Source organism: Trichosurus vulpecula, chromosome 5 (genome assembly GCF_011100635.1).
Source record: "Trichosurus vulpecula isolate mTriVul1 chromosome 5, mTriVul1.pri, whole genome shotgun sequence".
NCBI lineage: Eukaryota > Metazoa > Chordata > Mammalia > Diprotodontia > Phalangeridae > Trichosurus > Trichosurus vulpecula.
This window is the reverse complement of record NC_050577.1, coordinates 59,717,911-59,731,923: the sequence shown is the minus strand read 5'-3', so window position 1 is coordinate 59,731,923 and position 14,013 is coordinate 59,717,911. Positions and strand designations below refer to the sequence as shown.

Sequence of the window (14,013 nt, the reverse complement as noted above, 5' to 3'; positions counted from 1 at the left end):
GTCACAATAAGGGAAAATTTTGGGCACTGTTATAAAGGCCATGAGAGAGGAAGAAGAATAGAACATTTACTTCAATGAATAGAATATCAGAGTTCAGGATTTTGTATGTAGCAGCTTTGAGTGATGGTAAAATAGAGCATGGGTTACAAGGTGGCACAGATGATAGAGTGCTGGGCTTGGAGTCACTTTCCTGAGTTCAAGTCTGGCCTCAGACATTCACTAGTTGCATGACCATGGGCAAGTAACTTAACTGCATTTGCCTCATTTTCCTCATCTGGAAAATAACCGTGACAAGGAAATGGCAAGCCACACCATTATCTTTGCCAAGAAAATGCTAATGGGGTCATGAAAAGTTGGACACAACTGGAAATTACTGGAAAACAACAGCAGTGAAATATAGAATACAATCACCTTAAGAAAAATGCGTGTATGTGTCTGTGTGTGTTTATCCAGAGAGTAAAAGTTGGCATGGGGCAGCGTGATGTAGTGTAGAAAGAGTACTAGATGTAAAAGCAAGAGAATCTGTGTTCAATTCTCAGCTCTACCACTCACTATCTTTGTGACCTCTGGTCACTCAGTCACTCTGGGGCTCATTCTCTTCACTATAAAATGAGGGGGTTGGACCAACTGGCCTTTAAGTTCCATTCCATCTCTAAATCTATGTGCCTATGGCCAAGAGAAAAACAGATTGATACGTGGATAAATATATAGATATGTTATGTATATACACACACTGATAAACTTTGGACAATATTTACATGTATAGATATATAGCTATATATGATCTACATACAGACACACACAGATATACACATATATGCACACATGTATATGTATATATGTATATGTATACACACCTATATGTGTATGTATACATGTATGTGTTGTTTAGAATATATGCATATGTCCATGTATATATAACAAATATGTGAAGGCTTTCCTAAACACTTGCTTTGATATGTAGTTGTGATGTAGAAATCACTGTGGTTCTGGCATGGAATACGTAGGAGAGTACAAGCTCTGGAAGGTTCTTTCAAGTTGGACACACTTCTAGCATCACCTTGGTAGCTGATGGCATCTCACTAACCAGAACCAGCATAGTAAACAAAAAGAGGCTCATCTTCAGAAAATTTACAATGGGTTATATCTTTTATTGGCCACAGATCACATATTACATGTGAGATAGAAGGATGTGTTCTGTATTTTTGGTAAGACTACATTTTTTGCTGTTGTTAAGTTGTGTCCCGCTTTTAATGACCATGTGCATAATACTGTCCATTGGGTTTTCTTGGCAAAGACAATGGAGTAGTTTGCCATTTCCTTCTCCAGTGGCAAACAGAGGTTAAGTGACCTACCCAGGTTCACACAGCAAGTAAGTGTCTCAGCACAGATTTGAATTCAGGTCTTCCTTCCTCAAGACCAAGTGTTCTATCCACCGAGCTACCTAGCTGCCTAAGACTAATTACACCAATGAAATCACAAAACTTCAATAATACTAAAGATGTTTCTTTCTATTTAAATATCCAAGTTACACTCTAAAGAGGACATTCTTTTTTTTTCCTTTGTAACTGCACCTTTCTTTGTGAGAACCGTGTTGGCTTTCTAAGACATTCTTAGGTTTGTATGTGTTTGACTTTTATAATATTTTCTGCATGATTACGTGAAATAAAGCATCATTACAATATAATGAAGAGAAAGCATCATTATGTCAATGAATCTTAAAAAAAGTCTCCAAATCAATTAAAAGTGTAGATAACTAGAGGTATTTTGCAAAGATCATTTGTTAAGTATGTATTGTTCGACAGATACTGCACATTAGACTAAGGAATATTAGATGTAAGTACTAAATATCAAAATAGATTAAAAAGCAATTTTCTTTAACAAATCACAACGTTTTTGTAATATGACCTCCTTAAAGATTTGCCGATGAAATAGGTGGTATTCATTACCAGAAAAAGTACAGACTAACTCCGTTGGAATAAAAGAAGTCAATAGCCTTTTTCTTCTACTTCCCTCAATTGGTCACAGAGTAATATCAGACAATTTTTCTGTATGTTTCTAATTTGCTCCTCTTTATCCCTCCAGAAAGTCTATGAATTAGAAAGGAAGAGCAGGCTAATGGTGATTACAGAGTGAGTAAATAGTAACTATCCCTTCTCGAAAAAACAAGAAATCTTTTGGAGATGGGGAAGGTATTATAATTAGAGTGCTATTGAATTTCTATTAGAATATATAAAGATTAAAGAGAGAGATGGGAATTACAAACAAAAGGGGTTTTATAAAGGTGATACACTCACCAGCAGCAGTACAGGGTGTTCCTAAAATCTGGACACATAGGCAAAAATGCATATTTTCAAGAAATGAAATGAATGAAATTTTCAACAACCTTTTAATTGGAATATTCACAGATAACATTTTCAATAGGATTTCCATCATTTGTGATGCAAAGGTTGATGTGCTTTGCAAGATTCATATGAACTTGATACAATAACTCCACATTGCCATCAATTTTAGCACATTCACTCTTTATGTGTTCAATCAAGTGTGTTGCATCTGTAATTTCAATTGAGTACACCTTGTCCTTCAGCATACCCCAGAAAAAGAAGTCAAGGGGGCTAAGGTATGTTAATATTCCAAATATGTCAATATATGCATTTTTTCCTATGTGTCCAGACTTTAGGGACACCCTGTATTATGCAGTGTCACCAATTCCATTTTAGTACTCTAACTAGGTTCTAGAATAAATATGATTCCAGAAATTTTTGATTCCTTGTCACTGCAGCATCTCAGGACCCACTTTTTAGAATTACAGCTATTTCAATGAATCATGGGAACTGTAAGGAAACTTAGATATATCTTCTTCACCCTCCTCATTTACAGATGAAAAAAATGAGTCTTAAAGATATTGTGACTTGTACAAGGTCATGCAAACTCAGTATTCTAAGTACCTAACTTTCTCAGACTCTCAGATGCCATCTTCTTTGCATTTTTCCATAATATCAATATCCAAAATGAATACTGAGAGCAACAATAGACATCCTTTCTTCTTGTTAGACTTTACAGCCATGAAAATCAAACATAGACATTTGAATGTACTTAAAACACTCCAGGTTTTCCCATCACGTTGTAAGCTCTTTAAGGGCAGGGACTGTCTTTTGCATCTTTTTGTATCCCTAGCACTTAGCAAAATGCCTAGCATTTAGTAGGTGCTTAATAATTGTTTATTGTTTGATTGACTTGGGTGAAGGTAGCCTTCTGGGGTTCATCATATAAAGACAGTTAAGAGAACCTGGCTGGTTAGGGCAGGCATATTGCCAAAAGAATCTCCTTGACTGGCTTCAGTTAATGCAAGAGACACATGGATCACACAGACCAAACTGCGCTGTTTCTTATACCTAAGCATAAAAATATCTAAAATCTACTGTTCAAGTGGCATACTTCGAGTAGCAATGAATGGCTACTTGTATTATAATCATAGTAGTCAAATTTCACTTGAAGCAAAGGTGAATGTAGAGATTGGAAGCATTATTCCCAAAGCAATAATCCCTTTTCCTTTTCATTAAATGTCTTGCTCTTCCCCTTTTGAATGTACACGTTCCAATCTCTCTTCTTATTCCTCCTAAACTTCCAATTCCCTGTTTATTCCTCCACAAATCAAATTCCAACAACCACTTATTAAGCACCTGCTCCTTGTAGAGATAAGATACACACTCTACCCTCACGGAGCTGACTTTCTATCAAGAGAGGGTCAGTAAATCATTTGTTCAACAACAAAAAAAACCAGAAGCTTACTATGTGCCAGGCACTGTGCTAAGCACTAGGGGTAGAAAGAAGAGAAAAAACACAGTTCTGGCTTTCAAGGATCTCCCAGTCAAATGAGAGAGGCAACATGTAAACAACCAGTTACAAACAAGCTATATATTGGATAAACAGGAGAAAATCAACAGAGGGAAGACACTAGGATTAAGAGGGATTGAGAAATGCTTCGAAATTGTAGTACAAAATGCTACCTGATAACTGAATCAGACAGACACAAATTAAGGGAAGCTCTTTACTAACTCAGGATTAAGAAAGGCTTCACGATTGAAGTGGCATTAGAATTTGACTTTGAAGGGTGGTGGGAATTCCAAGTAAAGAAAGGCAATGGAAGACATTCTAGGCATGAGGAACATCCCTGAAAAAGCCATAGCTGCAAGAGAAAAACAGGAATGTTGAGGATGCAGCAAGTTGTGGTCTGATTACATCACAAAATACATGGCAGGGCCTGCTGTATGTGTTCAGGCTTACTCTGGGTAGCACCAGCCTTGTAGCAGGTCTTCCGACCATGAGATTAAGGAGCTTGGAAGGTCTCTTTTTGCTTCCTAATACTTTGTTACTTCTCCTTAGATCCCTCCTTGTAACCAAGTTTATACCTAAATGCAGGATGGCCATGTAAGTAGCCTCCATGAGATGCCAATGGTAACTGCCCACATTTGCTTTCTCTTTACCCTTACCCTAAAAGTCTGTGTGCCATAGTGGAAAGGAGGCCATGGAGTCGGGACAACTTGGCTTCAAGTCCTGTCTCTGGCAAATTAACAAGCCCCCCTAACTTTTAGTGCTGCCCCTCAATATACCACTCCTTTAGATCAGGCCTTCTTAAACTTTTTCTACTTGTAACCCCTTCAGCATAGCTTAAGAAGCACTATTAGATGATCAATTGCAGATGATCAATTACAGAAGGGTTCCTTATCTGCATTGTTAGGGGTTTATTCTCTGTATTAGTTAAGATCATAAATGTAGAAAAAACAGCTGACAAAGACCTTACCCCTCCATCCTTGGGTTATTCCTCACTTGATTTGAGCAAATATTCCCATCTGCCTAGAGCTAACATTCTTCTTCAAAATTACCTGATAGGAGAAAATGGCTTGTGTCCTTCATACTTATAGTGTTATAAACATGATCTTGTTCGAGCACCAGAAAACCTCTATTCTTCTTTTTTTGGAAGGTTTTCTTGTGATGAAATCCAAGGTGTGGACACTTCCTCCACTAATGTAAATCTTCAAACCCACTGCAAATTATGGTATTAGAGAATTGCCTATGGCATTGATTGCCCACGATCACACTGATCACATGTATTAAAGGCAAGAGTTGAATCCAGCTCCCCTTGACTAAAGGACTTTTATCCACTATGGTATATTTGTTCATTACATCCTTTCCAGATCAGTAATCTGGGACTCAGAGATTATATTATTTACCTATCCAAGGTCACATAAGCTTTTAAGTTGTGTGGCCAGGAATTATACCCAGATCTCCTCATTATAAAATATATATTGTCCCCATGCTGTCCCCCATTATATGCTGATACAAGCTTCCTACACTCAGGTGGAATCATTACAGGTAAATGAATTTTTCCCTTAGATAATGCCCTATCAGTAATTTTTAATCTTTGAGCTTCCTTATAAATAACATCAGCCTATACAACAAATACTCAATGAACATACTGGAAACTGCATATAGTGAATGAACAGACTGAAGTCTCCTGAGAAGCCTCAATTTAGATCAGTTGTCCAAGACTAATTTGCTGTTTCTTCCTGATATAACAAGTCAGCACAGCAGTGGCTTACAGAGCTTCATGTGCTCTAAGGAAGACAGGATGGAAAGAGCAATGACAGCAGTTCCTGGGGGAAACCCCTGATTTTCCCATCTAGAGAATCCCAGTAGAATAGCATTCTGTACACCATAATTAAAGGAAGTGGGTGGAAACAGATCTCCAGCAGTGGAGCATAAGAGACTCAGTGTCATTGTGAGAAACTGACATGAAAATGGTAAAGAAAAACTGTAAGTTACTGAAATAAACCACATAAAGAGAATAGGAAACTAAATTTACATCAATAACTTGTATCAATGTTTTTCTAGTTAGTAATCTGTGACTTGGTCTGGGCCTTTCCAGACTAAGGTTCCATTCAATTACTAAATTCAAAAATTATTCATTATACATGGTAGTTATATGAGCTTCCATGCCATCTTGGGGAGGGGGGGGAGGGAGGGGAGAAAATCTGGAACTCAAAATTATGTAGAACTGCGTGTGGTAAACTAAAAATAAAAAAATATATATATTTAAAAAAAAAACAAAAGAAAAAAAGGAATTATTCTAATTACTACAAGCAAACAAGTTAATATCTCTCTAATGCAGAACACCTTTCTGTTGGTAATATTCTGATGCAAAGAACTCATATTTAAGCAGCTAAGAAAATAAAACATTTCCTCCCAATGACCCTCTAAAAGAGGGAGTAAGTGTGATTACCACACCATTTTATAGTAGAAGAAACTGAGCTTTAAAGCCACTGCCTTGCTCAGGGTCTCACAGGTAAATTGTGTCAGACCTGAAGTCTGAATGTAGATCTTCTGATACTAAAATTAGTACTTTAACCATCACACTATACTGACTCTTTTTAATATGCTTTTCCTCTGTTCACATTAGGAAAGTAACGAGAGAGATAAAGATGAAAAAAATGATATTGCTTTGTGAGCATGAGCTAATTTTCTAAAACAACCCAAAAATACTAGTGGAAGAGAAGATATAAATATGTGAATTGTATAGAAGATATACAGAATTATAATAAAAGTTAAAATCTGACTAAATGCACAGAGAGAGTGCAATAGATTGAGTGATATGAGAGTGGTGTGACAGATTTGAAGAAGGAAGTAACTCATTTCTGGATGAGGGAAACAGGGAAAGCTTCATGAAGGAATATGTACCTTAACTGGTCCTTGAAGGAAGGAAAAGTCTTAACAGGAGGAAACAAGAGATTACAGGCTAATTGAATCATAGCTTTGGACCTAAGCAGGGACTTCAGAGGCCATCAAGTTCCACCTCTGCATTTTGAAGATGTGGAAACTGAGGCCTAGAAAGAATTTCAGTGACTTTCTCAGTGTTAAATAGCTAGTAATTGTCCAAGTAGGGATTTAAACCCACATTGATAAAGAATTGTGTGTCAGCATCCTTAGAGACAAGAATAAGAAAGTCAATATTCGAGAATAGAAGTCCTCCAATTTTTCTGTAATGGAAAGCATATGAAAGAGAGTAACTGGAAATAGGCCAGAATGGTAGAATAGAGCCAGATGGTAGGAGTAAGAAATTTACATTTTACCTGTTGTCTCTGAGAAATAAAACCATCCTCATTCCAGAAGTAAACTCCTCCATTATTTTTCTGAATAGAGGTTCTTTTATAATAGTTTTTCTCACCTAATTTTTTAAGTATTTGGTACTGAATTACAGAGCATTGTGTCTGTGACAGAAGAGGAAGGAAATCTATTCCTGATCCTTTTTCAATCCAGCTGTTATATTTTCACCTTGTCTGGTTAAGCTCTATAACTAAAAAACAAGCAACTTCCTGCTTGTTGCTGAGATTTCTCACCCAACAATTCCTACAACTGAGTCAGTAGGTGACAGAAAGTAAGAAAGACATTAATATGGGGTACCGATTACCTTGCCACCACAAGAGCAGCTCTAGGAGTGATCTAGTGAGGGCAAATGGGAAAGCAACAAATACCAAGAAGACCAGTGACCATTGGACATGAAGTCAAGATGCCAAAATTCTAACCTTAGTTATAGCACTAATTAAGATTCTGGTTCTAAACCTCTGTATCTCTTTCTAATTAGTAAAATGAGACTAATAATGCATTCCAGCTCTTCCCTGTCACCGCTGAGTCGAGCGGGAGGCGGAGGCTCCCGGATGTTTTCAAGATTTAGCTTCACCAGTGAACCGCTGCCATGGCTGAGGAAGGCATTGCTGCTGGAGGTGTAATGGACGTTAACACCACTCTACAAGAAGTGCTGAAGACCGCACTCATCCACAATGGCCTAGCTCGTGGAATTCGTGAAGCTGCCAAAGCTTTGGATAAACGCCAAGCCCATCTTTGTGTTCTTGCTTCCAACTGTGATGAACCTATGTATGTAAAGTTGGTTGAGGCCCTGTGTGCTAAGCATCAGATCAACTTGATCAAGGTTGATGACAACAAGAAGCTGGGTGAATGGGTAGGCCTCTGTAAAATTGACAGAGAGGATAAGCCCCGTAAAGTGGTTGGCTGCAGCTGCGTTGTTGTTAAGGACTATGGCAAGGAATCTCAGGCCAAAGATGTCATCGAAGAATATTTTAAATGCTAGAAGTGAATAAATAAAAGCTTTGGTCTGATTTGAAAAAAAAATAACGTATTCCATCACTACTTGGAATCATGAAACATTGGAGTTGGAAGTAAACAGCAGTCATTCAAAGTCTACTATCCCTCAAAAGAAAAAAATACTATTCCTCAAATCCTATCCTTCAAATACTTGAAGAAGGAATTCCCTCTACACTAAGTTTACAATGTGGTTGTTTAGTCTCTGAACTCCAGAGGAACTCCTTGCTTCTCAAGGAAGCCCATTCCACTTGGGGATAAAAAAAATTGCTAAGATCTTTTTAGGTAACAACAATTCTACTCCTTTTTGGTCCCTTTCTGTCCTCTGAAGGCACAAAAAATGACTCTAAATCCCTATATCACATGACAGATCTTCACATATTTGAAGATATTATTTTTTTTCTCTTTTTGGCAGGGCAATTGGGGTTAAGTGACTTGCCCAAGGTCACACAGCTAGTACATGTGTCAAGTGTCTGAGGCCGGATTTGAACTCAGGTCCTCCTGACTCCAGGGCCGGTGCTCTACTCACTGCACCACCTAGCTGCCCCCCATTTGAAGATATTATGATGTTTTGTCCTGAGACTTCTTTTTTTTTAAATGTAAACATCCCTATTTTCTTCAACTGTTTCTCATAGGACCTGCCTTTAACAGTCCTTACCATTCTGGTTCCCTATTCTTGATATGCTTGCAAATATCCCTCCTAACATGTACAATGGAACATCACACTCTATGAGTGGTCTGACCAGACCCCAAACATAATATATCTGGATGGGATATTAACAATGATGCACCCAGAAATCATACTAGCTTTAGAGAGCACTGACATAGACTGTTAACTCAACTTGAGTCTACCATATACTACTGGTTATTTACCTACTCTTCTTTTTTAAAATGTAAATTAACAACTTAACTGGTCTCCTCTAGTACTGTTGTCTATTAAAATTTATCTTATTAAATTTAACTCATCATTCCAGCCTGTCCATAATAAATGCATGGAAAATAATCTGGTAGAAGAAAATCTTGATATTGTCTTCTAGTTGACCAAATCAAACTCTTTTAAAGTCAACAATAAACAAAGTAAGATTTTGTATTCTCTGCTCACATCCTTTAAATCCAAACTAAAGAACTATATCATTCAAAAAGCCTTCCATTTATCCTCCTCTCAGTAAAAACCTTTGCCCTAAGACCTAACAAAACATTTAGTTTTTCATTCACTTTATCAGATTTATTGGTACCTGGGTCCCTTTCCTCAGCAACACTGTAATCTTCATGAAACCAGGGGCCAGATTTTAGCTAATTTTTAGGGTTGTCAATACCTAGTACAATGCTCTACACAGCAAAGAGTCTTAATAAAGTTTGTTGGATCCACAAATTTGATAAGTAAGTTCACCTATATATTTATAAAGGTCACTGAGAGGCATGTTGGATAAAGCAGAGCAAAGAACAGGGATCTCTGCATATCACTGAAGAAATTCTTCCATGTTAAGCACCACTACTCTTGGCCTCTATTCGTTCAAGTTACTTTTTTAATGCTATAGGACTTCATATTAATTTTCAACACTACATTATTGGGGGGGGGTGCTGAAAATAGTTGCTCAAGCATTTACCGCACTAATTGGAGGGGACCAAGAGATGGGTAAGGAGAGAAATAGTAACACATTCTGATCCAAATAGGGCCCCAGCAAGCACACTACCCATGATAATTACATTTATGGTTTATTTAATACAGATGCTTAATCAGAAGAACAATGAATATTATAGAGTTTCCACAGGTGCCAGCTATGCCTAATCATCGTATCCTCCAGGTAAGCCATCTTTATCATGTGCACAGATCATAATAAAAGACTTCATCAAAAATTTTGCTTAATTCAGGTATATCTTGGTGCTTAGTAATCAGCACACTAGTGTAGTAAGTTGGCAAAAAAAGAAATCATGTTAATCTTCTATAACCTTTTTGCATGAATGCATTCTGGTCCCAAATAATCAACTTTTTTTGTAATAATTCAACCTTATAGTTAAGTGCAAAGTAGAGAATGCTTTGATATTATCTTTATCTTGGTACCACACTTCTCCTTTATTCTCCAGATCAAGACCAATAATTGTGCCTATATATCCAGAATAATTAAAGCCCGCAGTAGCTATAGTTCCAGATGTAACCTCATCTTCTCCCCCAAAAACATCTATGTAGAATTTTCAAATAGAAGGAAATCATTAACCCCAAGTAATAACAACACATAGATTGACTGAAGATGAAATGATTTTCTTGTCCAAAGTGAGTTAAGGCATATGAGATGAAAGACATAATCAGATTACTGCTGCAGGGACTTTAAGTGCAAAGGGGAGATACATAGCAAGACAAGAGAGACCAAAAAAAGTCAAGAAAATATCCTCTCTGCACATCCACTTAATACCACATGACAAAATACAGGAAAACCACAATGGAAAATTGCTTTTGATAAAAGCAGACTAGTATTTTATTTGGAAAATGCCAAAGCCACAACAAAGGGAAAACAGAAATACTAAACTATTAATCTGCCATGGGAGAAACTTATTGGGGACAGAGTACATAAAGATGACAGTATTTTGATAACAGAAATCAGAGGAAGACCATAGTTACTCTATAAACTATATTTTGACAAAGCTTGAAGTTATTATGTTTTAAAATTGCGGACCATGTTGACTCTGGATCTAGATGTCAAGAGCCTTACCACTGTAGCTAAAAACTGAAGTAAAAGATAAGTTTTCATTCTGAAATGATCACTGCCAGTCTTTCATCTCTGTATGAAACATAGTAGATTGTTTTCAAAAGCTAGTGATGGATGGATTCATTTTGCTTATATTCCATTTGCCTCCTAGATTTTTTCTTTTTTACAGGAGTTGTCATTTTTATCAGTATAAGGAATTCCTCTTGTTAAAACTGCTCCAGGGTTGGGGAACTTGTGGCCTTGAGACCACATGTGACCTTCTAGGTCCTTGGGTGTGGCCTTCTGACTGAATCCAAGTTTTACAGGACACATCCTTTACTTAAGGGAAGTTAAGTTTGGATTCAGTCAAAGGGCTACTCTTGAGGACCCAAAGGGTCATGTGTGGTCTTGAGGCCAAAGGATCCCCACCTCTGAAACCAATGCAAATCAGCAACATATTTGTAACTTCTAGTCTTAGTTGACTGTGGAACTGAAAGTTCGGGTAACTTGTCTATGGCCACACAGTTAGTTAAGTAAGAGGCAGGATTTGACCCATGTTTTCTTGACTCTAAAGCAGATACTCTTTTCACAATGTCATATTTCCTCTTCTCCTCCCAGATGGAGAAGGGAAAGAGGTAAGAAATAAGCATTACTTAAGCACCTACTATGTGGTAGGCATCTTGTTAAACATTTTGCAAATATTATCTCATGTGTTCCTCAGTACATCTAGATGGGTGGGAGGTCAATCAATAAATGAAAGATCTTTCCCACCCATTCAATAGGCTTCAGGTGGGGCAACAAAGGGAGGCTTGATGAGAGTCAGGTCCACACCTTTGTGATGCCAATCAATGATTGAAGACCTTTCCCACCCACTCCATAGACCTCAGGTGAGGTCCATAAATGGAGGCTTAATTAGAGGCAGGTCTACTCCCTTTACTTACTAGGCACTAAGCCTCAGGCCCACACTCTTTTGCTGATTGGGTGTGAAGCCCTCAGGCCATAGAAAGAATATAAATATCCAGAAAGTAGCCATGGAACTCAGAATCTGCAGAGAGCAGCAGAATTGAGAGTGGCAAAACTGAGAAGGAGAATTCAGAATTCAGAAGTCGGAAGAGAAGCCAGAACCCCGAGTCAACAGAGCTGCAAAAGAGAGAACTGAGCAGAGAGTGGAAAGCAGGGAGGTTTGGTGACCAGAGAACTGAGAAAGGAATAGAACACAAGCAAGCAGACAGTTAGGACTCCTGAGTGTTTACAGGGAAGGTCCTTGGGGAAGGAGGGATGGGGGGGGGGGAGTGGAAGGTTACAGGATTACTGGTTCCTTGCTATAATACTGTGTTATAATTTCCTTGTTGCTACATTAAGGTGGGCTTACTGGTTTTGGAATATAACTACTGCTATATCAAATTGGAATTACTGGTCCTGGGATTGGATTCTCTGGTGTCTAAATAAATATTATACTTCCTCTGCCTTCTATCTAGAGAGTTTTTCATACTTTGCAATCTGAACCACTCAGGCATGTTCATGGTCATCCTTGAGATCATGAATCTTGCCTTACTGATACAGTGGGTGTTATTATCCCCATTTTACAGTGGGGGTAATGGAGGCATGCAGAGGTTAAGTGACTTGCCTAGGGTTTTACAGCTAATAAGTATCCAAGGCCAGATTTGAATGAAGGTCATCTTGACTCTGGTATCCATTGTGCCACTCAGCTAGCTATGATAACCCTTGGACTAATTATAGGTTTAGATGAAGATGAGATGGAAGTTATATCCCCTGTATAAAATGAAGAATTAAAGAATCAAAGATTTAGAGCCAGAAACAACCTCAAATATCATCATGTTTAACCCCTTATTTTCCAGATGACAAACCTGAGGCATAGAGAAGTAGCTTTCTTAAGGCCACATAGATAGTAAAAATTCGTAATGAGATTTGAACTCAGGTCTCCTCGACTAGAACAAGTGCTTTTTCTATTGTACCATCCCTAATTTACTGAACAAGTAATGCACCATACATATTTAAAAATCACACAACAGCTTTTTCTGTGGAAATTACTTAGTCCTACATAGCAGAGAACAAAAGAAAACTTACAAGGAAGCAAAGGAAAGGACAGTTCTCAAAACAGTTTATAGTATTGATCATACAGGCTTTCTCAAAATGAAAATTTATCATTACATATTTTAAATCCTCTCCTATGTTCTGCTTTACATGTGACCTGCTTTTTTTTTCCTTCTCTTAATATGAGTATTTTTTTTTCTTTTCTCTATTGTGTATTTGTGTTCCAGTGTTTGAGTCTAAAATAAAATTTTAAAAAATGCAAAAAAAAAAAAGAAATCACTCAGTCCCACATTTATAATTTTCAAAACAGAGGAGATTGCTACTACAAATTATGAATCTTTCAAAAAGTGATCATATTCAACTCTAAATGTATTTCCCTTCTTTTATCAACTATATGAAGTATAGAAAAGTTGGTTTGTATTAAATTTTATTTTCTCACTGACTAGTAGTATAGAATCTCAGAACAGGGACAGAAGAAACTATGGATCCCACTCACAGCATCCACAAAAAGTAATCAGTGACCGCTTAAGGAACATAACATGGAACTTCCTCTCGGCTTAGGTACAGCATTGTATTTTGGATAGCTTCTAATTGCGAGGAAGTTTTTCCTTATGGTGAGCCCAAATTTATATGCCTGCAATTTCCAACTCTTGGTCTAAGTATCACCTCCCAAAGCCAAGAAGGATGACTCTTCCCATCTAGTAACCTTTCTATCATGAAACAAGAGGAGTCCCATAGAGGGTAAATGATTGTTTGGCAGATCAAGCTGAAAATTTTGGCAAAGAAAATATTTGGAAAGCCTTGGTTGCAGTAAGATGATTTTGATTATTCTATGCCAGTAATATTCTTCCATCTGAGTTCAATGATCCTGGAATTTAATCTCGTTACTATTTATAATTACTAATGGAGAGCATTCATGGCATTTCAAATTGCCAGTGGATAATTATATATGCCAATCTGAAATTTCCATAATGTTAAGGTTTACACTCTATCCATTTTCTCATATAGACAGATAGATATGGATATATGGATGGATATATGGATATAGGGATATGTGTATATTTACACACATATACATACACATATATACATATGTATATATGTACAAGTATATATA

General features: G+C 37.3%; 2 protein-coding genes across 2 annotated transcripts in view; one reads left to right on the top strand and one right to left on the bottom strand.

The window, feature by feature from the left end:
- Positions 1 to 14,013, bottom strand: part of PLXDC2 (plexin domain containing 2) — a 518,063-nt gene that overhangs the window by 143,144 nt on the left and 360,906 nt on the right. The window lies entirely within an intron of this gene.
- On the top strand, positions 7,754 to 8,146 carry LOC118849514 (40S ribosomal protein S12-like). The gene has a single exon (XM_036758390.1). It carries the CDS (start codon positions 7,754 to 7,756, stop codon positions 8,144 to 8,146), a length of 393 nt encoding a protein of 130 aa, XP_036614285.1.